At 32.9% G+C, this 19831-nt stretch overlaps 2 protein-coding genes across 2 annotated transcripts in view; one reads left to right on the forward strand and one right to left on the reverse strand.

Annotated features, from left to right (window-relative positions):
- LOC132948175 (uncharacterized) overlaps window positions 1–19831 on the reverse strand; it is a 239878-nt gene that overhangs the window by 149335 nt on the left and 70712 nt on the right. Inside the window, exon 2 of the mRNA XM_061018530.1 lies at window positions 14253–14329. The gene's annotated coding sequence lies outside the window, so the exon portion shown is untranslated. The remainder of the gene's footprint in view (window positions 1–14252; window positions 14330–19831) is intronic.
- LOC132948178 (facilitated trehalose transporter Tret1-like) lies at window positions 335–19515 on the forward strand. The gene is made up of 2 exons (XM_061018535.1): window positions 335–992; window positions 17044–19515. Exons 1-2 carry the CDS (start codon window positions 935–937, stop codon window positions 18426–18428), a joined length of 1443 nt encoding a protein of 480 aa, XP_060874518.1. The 5' UTR covers window positions 335–934; the 3' UTR covers window positions 18429–19515.

The raw sequence follows: 19831 nt of genomic DNA on the forward strand, positions 1-19831 counted from the left end.
TTCCACTTTTCTTTGGTTACATGACAATTTAAGCTCTAAAGTTGTATAATATATGTATAATATACTGCTTATACCGACTTTTCATAACTCCATCGACCACCTGCACTCGAATAAAAATAAAAACTCGAATTATATGGACGTAGAATAAAGGTGCCAGAGGTACACCGACCTAACGATGTTGTTAATAGTAATAAACGTCACATCAAAAAAAAATCATCGCCTCCAACGCCACCGCCGCCGTTTGACCACGCCCATCGCCTCCACCGTTATGAAATCTCTGTATAAATAATACGTGTAATATTGTATAGCCGTCACCCCGCCGCGACGATGAACACCGACATCAATACGCGTAACGACATGCCATTACAATAAAATATAATAACACATACGACTATGAAATAATTACTATAATACACCACCCGTGTAGTACACACGCGTGTAATATAGTGACACTTTATTACAGGCATCATCATCCGTCGTGTGTACATCAGTACATCACTATACCTACATACGTATTGTCGTATCACGGCCACGCGCGCGCACACAAACACACACACACACACACACACACACACACAAACTCTAGCTCTAGTGCGCTCGCTCGTCTATATACACGTGACACAGACGCGTCGGGAGGCAATCGCTTTTCAGTTCGTCTTCAGGCAGTGTCGCGCGTCCGTCCGTCCGTCCGTCCGCCCGCCCATCCGTCATCCGTGCCGCCGACTCCGAACGCGTCCGCTGCAGAGAATTGCGTCGATCTCCCGTCGTTGGACTACCGTTGCGACCGAACCCGTAAGCATTGGCGTCGTCCCGAACATGTGAAGCGGCCGCCGCCGACGCGGACGGTGCCGCACCATCGCCGCCGCGGCCACCGCCGGCCCAAACGTGCCGCGGAGCACCGCAGCTTCAGCCGTCGTCGCCCCGGCTGGCCGCTATGATCGGCGGGTTCTTCAACAAGCCCGTCGGCCGGCAGTACGTGGCCGCCTTCGTCGGTAAGTATATTGCAGGCGTATTTAACCGCCCGGTCAAAAACCACACGGTTCAATTCTATAACCGAGTCCGCGAATCCTTCTCGTATATTAATTATATATCCTCGTCATCCAGCGGTCACAATGTGGGGCTACTAGAAAGTTAATAATATCGCTATATGAAGTTAGCGATGACACCATGTTTGAGTCAAGTTGGGCCCGTGCCTACCTTGAAAAGTCTCAACCCCTCCACTCTAAAATCTAAACAAATGTAGTCATATAGGATTCATTCATTCAATTTTATATATGGTTTTAAATTAAATCATAACCGGTAGTTTAAAATTATCTCATGGCGTAACTTTCGTAAGAATACAAAACTATTGTAACGTCATGTGTATTTAAATATTGTATTTTACCTATATGTGAATTATATATCAATATTATAAACCATATTTATGTTAATTACTGTTATTATTAATCTTAATTAATTATTCGCTATTTGTATATTTTAATATCTATTAATCTCACTCTGTTCACTTTTTCTTTCTATCTGTTAAATTATTTAGTTATAATGTTTTGATTTAAAACTCTTACTGGCCTTTGCCTGTTTGAATTAATAAAATAAATAAACATAATTATCGTTTCGAACGGGTTGAAATGTATGTATTCAAGCCTCAAACAGGTGTTTACTACCTAGCGTCTAAATGCGCGAGTTAAAGAGCTATATATATAGTACTATACAATACCTGTTTCTTCTTCAGCATATGAATACATTTTTTTCATGTACTTATTCAAAAAGGATAAAAATAAACTTAAGACATTTATGATCTACAATAATCTATCTAGCTTATCTAGCATGATTTCTATAGAAAAACCGTTAAATTTTGACGATATAACAAATAATTTTGATGAATGTCATAAAAATAGAAAATTATTATTAAAATTAATTATATGTGGATATATTTATATAAAAAATTGCAATTTATAGCTGTTTTTATAAAAAAATTCTTAAAGTTAAAGATGATAAAACATGTATTATACTATATCAGGGTGGTACAACCTTTTGTAGCTGGATGGCCAATTTACACATTTATTAACAGTAGGGGGGAAAAGAAGCCAAAAGAAAATAATATTTTTATTCGTATTTTATTTTATAAAACACAAGTTATCACATTATAGAATACATATTATTGCTATTATTACCAAAGGTCATCATAGGCCGTGGCGCTATCTTCCACCGCCTTAATTTTAACTATCTGTACTATACATATTATTATGTCTTCTAAGGATGAACAAAAAAAAAGTTGTGTGAGCCTACTATTACACTCTGGGGAAGTAACTTCTTTCATAAGTAATTGGGCCCGTGAAATTATAAGTGAATTGGGGAGATAGTGAGAAAAATCAATACAATAAAAAAACATGTAATTTACGATGGACATTTTTGTTTATTAATGGTTGCTATGGACATATATAAATAAATAAACAAACGTGTCGTTTCATTTTTCGTTACGATTTTTTTTCCACCTACACCTCAAGAAAGAAGTTTTACTTCAAAAAAGCTTTGAGGGCCGCAAGTTGGAGCCCCCTGTATTATATTAACCTAACGATCTTATTATTATTTTTCAACTAATATATATATAAGTGTTTAAATCTTTTAATGTAAACATAAGTTTTTTTTTATTTGTATGATTAAAATATTGTATTTATATTTTGTTTTATTTTAAAAGGAATGCTTATACTGTGTGGGTTTGTAGTATATTTAAATCGGTATCACAAAATGTAATATATATTATTCAATAAAAATATTTTTAGTTACATTTTGTTGTGTAGTTATATCACAATTAATGGATGTATTAATATTGGGTATAATTTTGGGAGTTGTGATATAACAAGTAAAAATGTGTCGGCTTCAGTCTGGCCTACCTGGTGCAGTCTTGACGCCACCAATGTATAAAAACCATTTGTTGTATTGCGATTTATGAAACGTAATAATATCGTTTTTTCCATAAATTCTAGTGTGTGGTAATTTAAAACTAAGCAAATTAAAACCCACCCACGTATTATTATTTTGGTAAATTCGAATGTCTTAGGACTCAGGTGGTTATATACTCGACGCGACGACGCCACTGGGTAGGTACTGGGACCTATAAATTATAATAGTATAATAATATAACGTGCCATGTCGGTGATAAAATTGTATAATTCGCGCAGCCACCGCCACGTCAGATCGAGCCGAATTTCTGTTTTCCAGTATGCTGCTGCCGCTAAAATCTCCATGAATCGTGGTCGTCCGCTCGGAGTAGACGTTTTGATTTCCGCCGCTGATTATAATACATCGGTTGCCAGTAGTGGCTAAATCAGAATTTGTTCAAAGGTGGTGTCCATACTTGTTAGTACGTCAATTTCCATGAAACGTTTTTCATACTATTAGGGTATACCCACCCATCATAGGTAATGTTCAAGAGAAGGGGGGTCTGGAGCTGGGACCCCACCCCCTTTGGTTGTGCCACTGTCAGTCACTACGATATCACACGTGATTCCGTTTCTGTCGACGATGTAAATACATCGCGTACCTATAATTCGCGTTTATTTACATCGATATATATATTATTTTACACACCTAGATACGTTTGCAGTTGTTTCAAATTCATGAATCAAATGTCTATACTGATTTTCACTCGACAACTGGTCACGCAGAACTCGACCACCGCCGCACGCACCCCCGATCGTCACTCTGAAAGTGAACGAATAAAATTCGATTTCGTAAAAATTCAATCTGGTTAATCATACCAATCGTATATTATGAGGTACCTATATGCCTATAGTATACAACGAGTACACGATTCAGGCGTTACTCGACTGTGCACGTACAGTAATAACTAACGAAACTTTGCGCATAATTAAATAACCCATTTAGATCTAGCGCAAAGTTCGTGTGTGGATTTAATTCGAAAGTCGTCACTTTAATCACACGTGGCACATATTATTATAATGTACGCGCATCGTGTGCAGCGGATACCTCGACAAGGGGGAGGAACTTCAATAAAATACGAACACGATGTCTACCCCTTCGAATATAGTCTAATATATATTATAAAATACGAATATCTTTACGACGAGGAGACTTGCGATTTTCCTACGATGTCTTTCAAGTCGTGCATCGTTCCGTATCGGCTATAACTGCTAGCCCTACTACCTATAACGCATCATTGGGAATTGTATAATATTATATCAGCGTACCTACTAGGTGTACGAATTATTCCGCCGTTTTGCGTTTTTCTAATTAGGTAATTATTCGTTACAGCTATCATATTAATTCTTTAATCTTAATTATTTATAAGCCCTATGTTAAAATTTATAAATTTATTTTCGAGGAGCGTGATAATTTGTAAGAAAATAATTAATATTTGTGTAGGTATAATATTATATACGTCTTAGTTTTATATAAAACACAATTTTAATTATCAACTTAAAAGATAAACGATTTATATATATATATAAAGGATTAATAATAATATACAATAACTACGAGATTAAAAGCTTATTTTGCGTTAACGTTTTAATTATAACCGTAGTAATTTTTATTTTACGTAAAATGTTTTTCTGTCTTATTATAATAGTATCTAAGGGTTAGCTGTTTTTTTTTTAAGTATAGGTAACGCTGATTCACAATAATATTATTGCAACTTCCTATATACTTGAATTTTATTTATGATATATTATATTATATATAATAATAAATTGTTGACAATAACAGTTCTAGCGTTCGCAATAATTTATCTTCCATTTATCATAATTGAAACTAACACTTTTAGACTTCATGATTTCTTTTCTTCAATCACTATTATTGTATTATAACGTTTATGCCGTATATTATATGTTATAAAGCAGATTTGTTCATTACGTTTTATTATTTTAATTTTTTTAATGTTGCCTGTACTGAGACCATATTGATTGGTTAGTTTCATTCGGGAAAAAATATATTAATATAGTTTTGATATCGAATACGGATTTATACTTATATTTTATACAACGCTGAATTATTGTAAAAATATGCAATGCCTAATGAACCACCTATTTGAGAAACGACATAAGTCCGAAAAAGGTAATTCGGAGAAAACAAATGAAATTTTCAAAATATTTACACATGATACGTTTTTCAATAGAAAACACTTAGGTACTACGCACATAATCTAATTTTTTAATATTTTTTAACCTACGTCATTTCTCAAATATAGACGGTTCAACTCTGACTTAATTGAAGTATTTATTTTACCGGTGTTACCTACATAATTTTGCAATTAAAAAAAAATTAAGTTTACTTTGTTTCTCGTATTAAAGCTTTTTCTAAATCTAAGACACAACGTCATTAGTCTACATAAAGTATATAGAAATAAAATATATGAAAAATAAATATTATTGTAGAAATATGGATGTGTAATAGTTAAATACTATTTAACTTTCTTTTGCTCGAGACTATTATAATTTGTGGAGATAATTTTTAAAACAAAATTATAAATGATAATACTAATACAATTAAAATACAAATACAACATTATAACAACAACTGATTTGTAGATGAATCAATGATCAAGTTATTAAATTTAAATTCTAAGAATTAAAAAAAAATTAATTCAAGTAATAAAAAGCAATTCTTATCTAACCTTGAACAATAGCCATTATAACGAACCAATCAGTTGAGTTAATGTTCCAATATTTAAGTAGTAGCTCAAAACATTTTCCATATTTTAATTACTTTATACAATTGTAAATCGATCACAGTAGAAAACTTAATAATATGATATATTATCGATAAACATCGATCAAAGATATAATAAAGACATTAAATATAAAATATATTTTCATTTAATTGATCGTGTGAATTACTTTATTGGAACAGTATAATTTAAACGATAAAAAAAACATTTAATCGAAATAACTTAAACTGTTTTTAATGACATTTTTGATGAATTTTAAGTTGTACTTATAATGCCTTATGAAATACAACAATATTTCAAAATATTTCAAAACCAATCATGCGTGGGTTTATTAACACTAAAATGTAGGTCCTTCATCCATTCTACGAAAAATATGTTTTTGAGACTCTCAGAGTCGATGTATACTAATTGTTTGTTCTGATACTTTTTATACAGTTAAATACCTAAAATAGGTATTTTGACACGTAAATATGTATATTTTTTTAGTTAGTGCAGCTGTGCACCACTGCCTAATTGTTTGTCATACACGTTATACGTATCTTTCAAATATAGTATTTCCTAACCAAAACTAAAAATAAAATGTTATGGATTTTTTACATTTTACAGAATATAAAATATACACTGTACAATTTTTATTTATGATTCAAAATCAGTTTTACATTAACAATATGTAATTTGTAAATAAAATAAAGGACAATAATTGGTTTGAAGAGTTTAAACACGAATAGAATTTCAAAATTTCAATTTTTATTTATTCCGTATAAGTTTTAGATATAATATTATTATTATTATTATTATTATAAAATTGAACTGAGTAATTATTTAACGTTATGTGAAATCTTTTGTAGTGACTATTCTCAATACCTTATATACCTACTGTCAATGATTGTTTATGTTACTGTGGAAGGCTGCAGTATTTATTATGTATACATCATCGTGGAACATCTGAAATAAGTATCAAGGTGATTGTTTGAAATGCTAGGTACTTGTATAATATTGATAGGTGTTTGACGATTAGGGCTGGTCTCAGATTCAAATGTTGCAGTATTGCTGTAATACTAGATCGGTCTACTAACTACTGATACAGATTGTAACCTGAAGCAGCCGATACTTCTCACAAACACTCTATTGAGCCTCAAAGCCACTCTATTGGATTTTGCAATGACAGAAATTAAGGTTTAAACTCAAATACGAGGTAAATATTGAGTTAGTGTTTAAGGATCTCGATGCGTCATAAAAATAGTTGAAATCTCCGTCATGGGTGGTACATTAAACGTTGTTCAATCAACGTTTAATATACAACGACGTAAATACGTAATAAATATAATTAGTGATTAAAATTGAACTTTAACCGTGTTCAAACACAACATTTTGATTTGAAATGTGAATTTAAATATCACCTATTTTTACACATAAATAGTGCCTACACGAAGCTACAATAAAATTTTATTTTATTCGTGAGATGTCGTACTCAACGGACAATGGACCTAAAGGCTATTTTATGACATCCTTAATAGATTATAATAATTATTCGACACAAGACGCAGTATAATAATTTTAATAATATAAATTATTATGTACTGTACTAAGTAGTTACCACTCGGTGTGCAATTCTTCATCGGTGTACACCACATATACCTGATGGCTGTTATTGTGGACCTTGTTTCTGATGTTTGGGGCCAAGTACATATAAATATAATGGGACCACTTATTAGAAATTAAAGCATCACATCGCAAATAACTGAAAACAAAAATACCTCGATTCGTGATGATATTATAATAATATTCAAATTTCCTTAGTGTATATATGGACATTGGACGTCGTAATGTTTCCATTGGATTGTCGTCCCATTGGAAATTGCCTACGAAAAAAAGTGTTTTTTTCGGTAGATTGTCTATTTATAGACGGGATTTCTACGTAAGGTACACGGTTTTCACAAATAGCGTCGGGTTGGGTACTGCAGAATACAGCGCCCAGATCAGATCGTGTGATACCGTGTCCGATACAGAACACCTCGTAACCGGTCGATAGAAAGATGTCCATTTTATGATAATAATAATACAACGTATGGAATATTTTATGATATGCGATTCTGCGGGGACTTTCAAAATATTACAGGTAGGTTATAGTCACTTGAATCAGGTCCTGTTCGGTATATTGTAATAGGTAGGTAGGTACTCGTGTATAAAATAATATGCGCGTAATTTACAACCGACACCGAGGAAGACTATACCTTTTGTTAAAATAGTAAATACGTAATAATATGTAGCTAGCAGGCATACGTATTTTATCCTCGGTGCAAAATAAACGCGAGTGTCGCCCGTATACACCTCGTCTACAATCGCACGGATTCGCCAAATTCCATATAATAATATTATATCCGACCCAGAAGTGAATATCAAAAGCCATAACGCGTATCGTAAATCAAATTTTTTTTTCTAATCTCTCTCCTACTCTACGGGCGCTCTCATATTCTCTCTCTCTCACTCTCTCTCACTCACTCTCTCTCTCATTCTCACGCACACACACACTCCCAAATCCCTTTTACGTCCCGGGTCGTGAAAAACATCGGCTGGCCCGGTCGTATAATATATATACCCTCACGCGTATATGTAGTATGTATAGGGAAATTCCATTAACCCGTTACAAGTTAATGGCTGGTGCGGTCACAAAAGCATCCCTTCGTTTTCTAAACTGTTCAGAACACATGGCGCTCCCCGTATATTTATATGTATGGCGGAAAAACGCTTATTTAAACACAATGCGCCGTAAAATGATCATTTGCACTCTCTTTGCAGGACGTCATCGCGTCGTCGTCCGAAACTCTTATCGCGTTTATTCACATGTCGATTTCATAACGATTGTGTTTTCACCTTCACACATTAAAATATGTATCATGTATGAGACTACTGTGTAGTACACAGAAGGGTAAGGGGCCCGCGTAAGTATATATGCTGTTTTTCCTACCCTCGCTCATTTTTTTCTTTTCTAATAGCTTTATTCAGGTTTCGACTGCGCATACAAATTCGGTAAAAACGGACGGTCGGCTTTGCAAAAGTGAAAAATGTGGGTCGTGAATTTTTCCATTAGGAAATCGTTACGTTCTATACTCTTGTATATATACGTTTATATATAGGTTAGTGTATACGTTTGTATATAGGTGTATTAGGTATATACGTATATTATAATATTATATACATATATAAATAAATATTTGTATACCCCGGGTGAGTGGTTTTTCGTACCCGGGGCACAGCGGTTTTTGTAACACCGGATGTGAAAAATGGACGAAATAATCAAAAAGTTCCCGAAAAGTTAATATTGCTTGGTTTTAGTCTCACAGGTAAATCCGACAAACCCCCCGTCGACTCGTAAATCTTCTACTGCATGACTTCTGAAGCGAAAAAAGCGTTATGTTTTCTTTCCTCTATCCATGAGGCAATTGTTCTTTATGTAAAAACACCAAACGAGATTGTCAACAAGTTTTTGTACACGCCGACCTTTTGCCTGCACTTAATCATCGAATTTAATAATATCATAATCGTTTAATAGTTAATACGATACAGTTATAATATTAAATAATGTGTAAGTACCTAAATAATTAAAACGTTTGTTTAAAAATTTTTAAATCCACTTATGCCTTACAACCTAAATTATAACAAAATTATAAATATCACGGTATCTATGTTATCCACACATTTATTTGGTAATATGATTGAGTTAAATAGAATATTAATTAGTTCTAATGCAAAAGTAATTTCAAAAATGTTCAATATCCAATTTTACCGAGTTATAAATTAATAATTTTTACGTCAAAATACTATCAGTTTCATATTGTTATATTTATTAAGTAATATTATATATAATATAATTGCTAGGTATTGATGATTAATTATTTTTATGAACATTCTCCCCTCCCCGACCAAAAAAGTTATCAAAATACGCCACTGATATAATTTAATGTGTAAAAACGTTACAATATACAATATTATATAGGAACCCACATAATATATCATTTATATTTTTATTAACTTTTTATATTTATTACTTTTTATACAAGTGCCATTTATGGTCATAAATATTAAACTATTGTTTTAGTTGCATAATTAATTTCAATGTTTTGATTATTACAAAAATATAAATCTTTTTTATTCTTCCTTTGATATTTAAAATTTTAAATATTCATACGAAATGACACGTTCAAATCATCTAGATACATGGTAATTTATTTGTACTGTAATATTCATTGCGGTTATCAATATTTATTTTGCAAATGTTGAAAGACATGAACACAGTAATTTGCATAATATGTATTAATTGCAAAAAAAAATTAATAAGCGATGGCGGCGCTGTCGACGTAATGCTTAAGCAGTTCTGGCAGCGTTGTCGATGACACATAAAAAAGTAACTTGCATAATATTAATAACAATTATCATCATTAAAACAATCGTTATCTCGTGATTACATTTTCAATAAATGTTTGCTGTAATCTACAACATTTAGGCTTTAGGACCAATTGTTGTTATTGTTAATATAATGCCCTCAATGCCTCATAGATCAACATTTAAATAAACTAAAATCATATGGATGAGTTTAATGTCGAATTCAAAATTTTTAACTTCCTACTTTAATTTTTATATCATTATATACGAACTACCTATAGTTAATTAATTTTATAGAAATAAGAGCAATTTTCAACCACAACAGCACTATGCGTCTGTTCAACGTTCAACAGGAAAACTTTTACTTAACTTTTGTGCGCCATTTCAACCTTGTAATTATAAGTACATTAAATTCTTCGTGTATAATATGAACTCTGTACATCATCGTCGTGTAGTAATGTATGTCATAACCGTAAAAAGACTTGGGTTTTACATACATTCCATCAGATTTGCATTCATATGGATACCACTTATCCGTCAAACTTTTTAGTTATTCAATACCACAGAGGAAACGTAAAACGTATTTATTACGAGAACTTAATCTATCGCATTCATGTTTAGTTATTAGAATTTTTTTCGAGAGGGCCTATTGACTTTTTTCAAGTTATACGACACAAATATTTAAAAATGGCCCAATTTATCAACCTAGATGCTAGGCCAATGGGGGGCGGGCCACTCTACCCCCCTTAAATCCGCCATTGGTTTGCAGATGATGACGAATATGACCGGTTACTTTAATGAAAAAAAAACAAAAGCTAAATAGCAGAAAAATATGCTTTGGTTTTAAAATTTTATTATAGCACTAGAAAAAACCCGTTGGAAGGAAACTTTTGATTAACTTCCAATTTAACTAAAATCTACATACTTATTTAAAACAAATTTTGTATTTTACTTTTATTTCATTGTGATCATCATGTTTAACATACAATATAATTACATAAATCGTCAGAAACACATAATCAATTCATATCACATTGGTACTCCCACTGGCACGTCAAAATTAATGATAGAAAATCTGTACACACTATATTTGTTCTCCGTTACAGTCAACCTTCTGCAGTACATACAAACAACAAACCTATACCAAACTCCGACACAGCCAAATACCTTGGCCTAATTTTCGACAAACGTCTAACATGGGCTAAACACATATACACAACAAAATTAAAATTAAACAAATAACTCTACCTTCTCAGACCCATCCTCGGCCGATTCTTAAAACTATCCCTGAAAACCTAAAATACACATATTATACAATTTTTTTCTTAAGCCTATCTGGTTATATGATATACAGCTCTAAGGCACTGCCAAAAAATCGAGTACCTACTTATAAAATACAAGTGTTCCAATCAAAAATTCTTAGACTATTAGAACTAATGCTCCTCCTTATATATTCAAATATAAATATAATATATACCCTCCACAAAGATCTCCACATTCCTAAAGTTACTGAAACAACCAAGCTATACTACTCTAAGTTCAGAAATCTCCTTCAAAATTACACCAACCCCCATGTTAAAAAATTACTATCTATCTCCATCCCCGGAATCCCCCTCCGCCCCAGAAGATTAAGCGACAGTGGCTCCTATACCTTTAAAAATAAAGATACAAATATTATAAATAAATTGTAAATTCATGCCCAAGTGCCTTCACTGGTTGCTTTTTCTCTCAAGCCCACTCAAGTCACCACATTACTTAGATTATTTTCATATAGTATAGATTGTATAATTTCTAAATTAAAAAAAAAAAATTAAAAAAAAAATTACATTTTACAATTTAATGTAAGTATATAACACTTAGAAAAGTAACGTAAACGGGAAGTTTCTCTATTTCAGTCAACAGAATGTCTAATAGAAATAAATAATGAAAAATCAAAACATTTGAAAGTTAAGAACACTAGTTTTGTCGAAAAAAATATCAAATTTTATAGTACCTACATATTATTTTTATTTATTTATATTTTTTGTTTAAATTTTGGCTGGAATTAATAATTTATATAAAATAATAATTTGCTAGCATGACCTCTGGTATTATCCTTGAATACAATTTACACGTCAATTTTAATTAACATATAGCTTTACGTTTAGATAAAATATATTTACAGAAGTATTTTATTAAAACTCCCCTGGAGAGATTTATATTTTATACGGTTGTACCTTGCAATAAATCCTTATTAGGTTATAAATCTAAACTAATTTTATTTATGCTATAGTAGTATATAGTATACTACATATCTAGGTAAAAATATAATATGTATTAATATATAATTGAATTTCATATATTATTTCCATTATTGTGTACTTTCATTTTACGTATATTTTAATTAATACCTACCAAATTGTTATCATAATAACTACTGTGCTTGTTAAATTTTAATCGGAATGTTATTCTTTACTATAGAGTTCATACATCGTTAATGCATTTTCAATTTTATGATTTATTAATTTTGTATTCCTCTGTGATGCAAATTGGAACTCATTATTTGTAAACGAAAAACAGTTAAACAAACCCATTAACGTGACAATATAGGAATAATAATATATTTTTTATTTAATAAATGCAGTTACTGTTGTAGAGTATGGCTGAGTTTATTGATATTTTAAATTAACTATATTATACTATATTATACTGAGAATACAAAATATTCGATTTGATTATTATATGTTAGCAAAATGTTTAGTTAATTTAAAATTTAAATAAGTTATTTTTTTACTTTTAAAATAAAATTATATAGGTACGAACTAATAAGTTAATTTATTTCTATAGTCAGTATAAAAATTAAAGCATTTGTTATACAGTTTATTTTTTCATAATTAATGAATAAATATGTATAAACGCTATCAATTATAAAATGTATTTAACATTTCAATACAGTTAATTTTTTTCAAACAATTCAGTATACATATTTTTTATAATAATTAATATGTATAATATGTATATAAATATAAAGAATGAATAATGAATACCATACCTTAAAATTGAATACCTTTAATGGCTATCTCTACGGAAAATTGAAATCAGTAATTTTTTTTAACTGCATTTTTGTTTAGTTCATATTTTAAAAATATTTACGATTTCCAACATTTATCATAAACATGTACCATTATTCCAACGTTAATAAATATACAGTTTTAGTTATCTAGTCTAATCTTAACTAATCTATCTACATATATTACATAAAATCAAAAATACCACTCACTCACTCGTTCATCACTACATCTCAAAAACTACAAAATATACGATCTTGACATTTGGAACAGCGGTTTCTCAAATTATCTATATATGTAATAAGAAAATATTTTTCGATATTCGCATTTTAAAAAGGTTATTAAACCTGGATCTTGAGTTTCGCGGTAGAAATTGAAACTTGTTTTTTATTTATAAATGGTTGCCATTGATTACAGATTATAATAGTAATAGTAGAAATTAGTATTATTTCTTTTATAGTTATATATTTATATATTATATAAATGGTTTATGGTCTCCATTGGTTACTAGGGGAGATTAGGCGAACAAGCATGTATCAAACTGTCGCGCTTATAGCCTCAAATAAAGAAAATATATCTTAAAACCAAATTTATGTGTGTAGCTTATATACTAAAAAAACTACTTAATTGAATCTGACTAAAATTTCAGAGTTTGTTTATAGAGATGTCAGAAAAGTTTGGAGCGTATGTAGTTTAAGCCACGTTAAAAAATATACCAAGTGCTAAATCCAATTAGCGACTTGCGGTTGTCCACCTAGGTCGAATTATTTCACAAAGCTAGGTACACTGACGCCGATTTGTTTGTGAACTGAGGTACACTAAGACTGAGATACACTCAAACCAAGATACACCTATAGAGCATATTACTAATAGAATTTGCTACAAAAAAAAACTACACATGGGCGAAGCTGGGATATTCAACTAGTAATTATATAAAGGAACAGACTCCTCAAAGAAATGTTTTTAATAATATTAGCTTCTTTAGGATTTTCTTCTTTCTCATTTTTTCTTAGCAACTATTAAATGTATTTAAATAAGGAAACTTGACTTAGATTATTTTTAAAATATTTTGTTATACACTATTTTACAATTAGGGTAAGCTATAATTTTAAAATAGTTTGAAAAAAATTTCTTACCAAAAAAATTATTCAATAACTGCTTTATGTTGAACACTTGATGAGTACAATTTTGGATTTAAAATCTCCTGAGTCATCTGAAATTGAAATAATAATATACAAATAAATAATCTAATAAAAGTATTTAAATCATTATACTTATCATTTATATGGTGATGGTACAGACATATTATAGTAAATCATACATCAGTCATTCAGTTATAAATGTATGTAGGTATATATTTATGATACCATATAATATGATGCACCAGTGGGCAGGTCCCATAAGAATCCCTTTTGTTTAGTTCAAGTTAACTTAAAAAATTCCAAAAATCATAATTTAAGTTAATTATTATTTATTAAAAACTAGATTTTTGAAGTAAAACTTCTTTCTTGAGGTGTGGGTAGAAAAAAAATCGTAACGAAAAATGAAACGACACGTTTGTTTATTTATTTATATATGTCCATAGCAACCATTAATAAACAAAAATGTCTATCGTAAATTCCATGTTTTTTTATTGTATTGATTTTTCTCACTCTCTCCCCAATTCACTTATAATTTCACGAGCCCAATTACTTATGAAAGAAGTTACTTCCCCAAAGTGTAATAGTGGGCTCACACAACTTGTTTTTTGTCCATTCTCCAATCGGTATTTTAATAAATAGTTTCTGAGTTTATAAACTTCAAGTATAGTGTTATAGTGATATGACAATTATAGTACCTACCTAATTATAGTTCGAAATTTATAATTAATTATTATAAATATCCTAGAGTAAGAATTATTCTAGTTTAATAATTAGTAAATATTAGACTTAATTTTACAATTACGTCTATTTTATATTTTATGTGAAACTCTTTTAACTCTTGATGAGCAAGAATAATAGTAGGACAATTATTATTATCTTCATTATTCAGTACATACTTAGAAGGTCAGAAACTACGCGTTGAAATTTTGATTTAGAGGCAACAACATTTTCAAAAATCATTTGATTATCTCCACAGGGTACACTTTTAATTGTAATAAAAAATATCCATCCAAGTACCTACTTATCAGAAAATATGGTCTATGGACTATGAGTATTCTTAACAACACTGAAATCAGAATTTGAATAAATGCAGTATTAAACAATAAAGTGCGTGAAAATGTTTGATGAATCACTAAATTTACACCGTGTATATTATGTTATAATATACAATAAGTAATATTATATTTCTCTGTAAAACCTAATACATTTTTCACAATGCGCTAGTGGCTAGTCTATGTATTTATAAAGCTTAAAGCTTGTAGATTGAAGAATGAAGCTTAAATTGTAAACACTAAAATACTATTTATATATAAAAATATAAGTTTACGATATAAATATAACATTGCAGTAGAACGTACACCTCATATTCGATTTATGTCGGTTATAATACGTGGAGTTATCCGCCCACTCGTAAATGTTTGTGTGTATTATCTTTTATTAAAACGCACGCGGTTTTTTTTTTTCGTTGTTGATACATCAGAGCAGGAGCGGATCAGACATCAAAGGATGATAAGATCTATGTGAAACTCAAACAGGTAGAAATGGTGCTCTTTACTCCGTAAAACTCGTCCGAAATCCTCCAAAGCTTCATGAAAAGTTGGCTATTATATTATTTTCGAGCTGATTTGTCGGACCGCGGCCTAAGCGAATAAAGTTGAAGTGCGGTTGTATAACATATATATTATATATGATATAATATAATATCAAATCACCAATCTCACAGTAGTTCTTTGATGTTGTTGTGTACCACTGAATCGAACCGACAACGTTGTGCGAAAGTAGTTCGGTCGTGATATTATATATCTGTAGCTGCAGTCTACAGATGTATCCAATCTCTACTACTATAAATTATTATTTATACCTATATTAGATAAATAGACTTGTAAAAAATCAATATATATCCGACAATATTTAAATATCATTACATTAAGAGTAATCAGCTATTGTATTCTGATCTGGACTCTGGAGTAAAAGTTTTCTACAAAAATCCATTTTTTTCCGTGTTTATGTATATTAGCACACCTGGACGATATGGGGGCACTTAATTATGTGAGCAGAGAATATTACCAAAGAATATTCTCATCTCCAATAAGTGAATAATAATAATGGTTTTTGATTTATTTTTAAATTAATTTTGATTGTAATTATACAAAAATATATTACTTTCTAGAAAATATATACATAAAAAAGTTGACATTATTTAGGTTAAATATATGAATGTCTAAAATCACAGAATATTCTCGGTTTAAAGTTTACTGTAATTTTACATCACTAGATTGTTTACTCGTCTATTAATTATTTATAGTGTAATTACATTATACATACTACATAGATATAATAATATTTTAACTATAGAAAAGTTATTTTGAAAAATGTAAATAAAATGTTTTTGGTTTTTATAATGCTTATATAATATATATATTTATTTATTTTTCATAGTATTATATTTGTTCTGTACAGTCTTAAAATTTCATGCATACGATTTATTACATACGATTTAATACTTCTCTAGTCCCGAAACTAGCTTTCAATTGCCAATATCCATTTTAATAGTTTTAAAAGATGTGTATAATAAAAAAAAAAAAGATTATGCTGCAAAATTTTGTATATTTTTGTATTTTGGGTAGATATTTTCCTATTTTTAAGCGCACAATCAGTACATGCGCACATTTCACGGTTGTAGTTTGATGTATTTAACTTGCGAGTCCTAGCTGATTATCGCTCGAACTTCTATTTAAGTATATATTTGACATATTACTATAACTGATGTGGGTTTATTTTTCAGCGTCGCTGTCGGTAATGATGGCCGGCACGTCGTTGGGTTGGCCGTCACCGGTACTGGCCAAGCTGTCCAACGGCGGGCTGACGATGGCCGCCACCAACGAACAACAGTCGTGGATGATCGCCATGCTGGAACTGGGCAACCTGCTTTCGCCGATACCATTCGGGGTGCTCGTGGACGTGGTGGGACGGAAACCGTGTCTGCTGCTCACGGGACCCCTATACATCGTCAGCTGGCTGATGGTGCTGTGCAGCGACACGATCGGCGTTCTGTACTGGGTGCGACTGCTGCAGGGTGCGTGCATCGGAATCATCACCACGGTGGCGCCAATCTACATCGGTGAAATAGCCGGCGACAGTATCCGCGGCGCGCTCAGCACGTTCTTCAATGGCATGCTCAACGCCGGCATACTGTACGTGTACTGCGTCGGACCGCTCGTGTCGTACGACGCGCTCACGTACTACTCGCTGCTGGTGCCCTGCGCGTTCCTTGGCACGTGCCTGTGGATACCCGAGTCGCCGTACTACTACGTGCTCCGGGACGACGACAAGAAGGCGCACGAGTCGGTGGCGTGGCTGCACGGTGACGCAGAACCGGACGTAGTGGTCCGCGAGCTGATGCGCATCAAGGCCGAGGCCAGGGACGATCTCCAAGACAAGGGGTCGGTCCGTGACCTGTTCGGGTCTCGGTGCAGCCGAAAGGCGTTCCTGATCGTCCAGATCGTGGCCGCGGCTGACGTGCTGTCCGGCATGACCACCGTGCTGGCGTACGCGTCTTCCACGTTCGCGCACGCCGACACGGACAAGACGCTGTCCCCGGACCAGTTCACCATGTTGCTAGGCGTGCTGATATTCTGCACCACGTTCGTCACCGGTTACCTGGTAGACAAGCTGGGCCGCCGGCCGCTGCTGCTGTTCTCGTGTTTCGGGTGCGGCGCGTTCGAGCTGGTCACTGGGCTGTACTACTACAAGCGGTGGGTCGGGTTCGAGTCGCTAGGCGCCTGGATACCGTTCACGGCCATCGGATCGTTCGCCGTCATCTACAGCATAGGGCTCGGGCCGTTGTTGCCCACGCTCCAGGGCGAGATGTTTCCGTCCAACGTCCGCGGCCTGGCCAGCGCTATCACGTCCGTCACGCTCACCGTCATATCGTTCGTCGGCCTCAAGATGTACCAGGTCATCACCGACCAGTGGGGCATACACGTCAACTACTTCATATACGGCACCGGGTGCCTGGTGTCTTTCCTGTTGATCTACCGGTTCCTGCCGGAGACCAAAGGCAAAACGTTCGCGCAGATCCAGAACGAGATCATGAAAACCATCGACGACCGGCCGTCCCGCGGCAAAACTCGCCGAAAGCCCGTCAACGCCAACACGACGGGCGTCTAGACCTGCGCACCCGCGGCAACGCTTCATTGCAGGTGGTTGTTGCAGGCAGTCATGCGGATAAAATAATAATTATAAACGAAACGATATAGTTATTATAATGTTGTTTTCGTTTTCATGTTTTTTTTTTATTCTTTCCATTCTCTTTTAATTTTATTTCTGTATAGTATTAAACTATTTATACGTTTATATATAATTATTATTATTTATATAGTTAGGTATGACGCAGGTATATAGTATAAAATATATATATAACGTTGCACTTGGCGACGGAAAAAAAGCCATTCCGCATTATTATGTAATACTTGTATATAATACATACGTAAGCACATCAAACGACCCTAGACGATCGGACAAAGGTACGAAGACCCTGACGGGAGGGCAAGGGGGTGGTGAGATTTTACGGCGATGACGTGCGGTCGGTTTTCTTTTTTGACGTTTCAAACTAGAATCTTCCACCATATCCACCACCACACCGGTGATCAATAAGACACGCCGCATTACAATGGGACCGAAAAGGGGCAGAAGGGTGCGTACCACACTGCCATACTTTTCGCTCACGTTTGATTGACAGTTATCCTCTATTATATTCACGTGATCAGACACACACGCGCGCGCGCACACACTCGCGAATGCCGAATACACACATAATAATATATAAACGTATATTTGAGTCCCGAAGAGGGATAAAGTTGCGGAAATTGCGTTAAGCTTCGTTTTACTCCGAAAACAACGTGCACCGGAGACCCTAATCAATCATAAATGATTTTAGTGACATGTTCGGCGAAGGAAACTGTGTTCTGCCCGCCGCCACCGCCACCGCCGAAAACCAATCAAAAACAATTTCCATACGTCAAAACCGCCCGAACAATGTTAATTTATGTATATTTTTATACACCAAATGTTAAAATAATATATTAGGTACCAAACATCGCTGTACCGTAACATATTATTATTATATTATATTATGTACATTTTATGTATAACACATTGTAGTAGGTACTTTCTTATATTGTATGTCTGTATATATATATATTCTATGATGTCACAAGATATAAATAAATAAAAATAAATATAAATGATAACTAAACGATGTCGTTTTTTATTTCACATAATAATTATTGTTATGATATTATATATTTATATGCTATTGGTACTGCAAGTAGGTATTTTAAAATTAATAGGACGAACAGCAGAAAGTTAAGAAGGTGCCTACTGCCTACTATAACTATTAACTATATTATCACCAACCCGGAGCTATATTAATGATGTTTTAGCGTTTTACAATATTATAGTCTTACCATTTACAGTTTAAATTAAATATTGGATTACTTCGATAGCATGCATGGATTACGAACTTTCGTAAAATTCGGAACAAAAGTTTCGAAAATAAGGTTTCATGATTA

Source organism: Metopolophium dirhodum, chromosome 7, assembly GCF_019925205.1.
Source record: "Metopolophium dirhodum isolate CAU chromosome 7, ASM1992520v1, whole genome shotgun sequence".
NCBI classification, from domain to species: domain Eukaryota; kingdom Metazoa; phylum Arthropoda; class Insecta; order Hemiptera; family Aphididae; genus Metopolophium; species Metopolophium dirhodum.

Coding starts and splice junctions, on each gene's coding strand:
- LOC132948178 (XM_061018535.1), top strand. CDS start 935: ATGATCGGCGGGTTCTTCAACAAGCCCGTCGGCCGGCAGTACGTGGCC. Junction 993..17,043: donor GTACGTGGCCGCCTTCGTCG/GTAAGTATATTG, acceptor TTTATTTTTCAG/CGTCGCTGTCGGTAATGATG.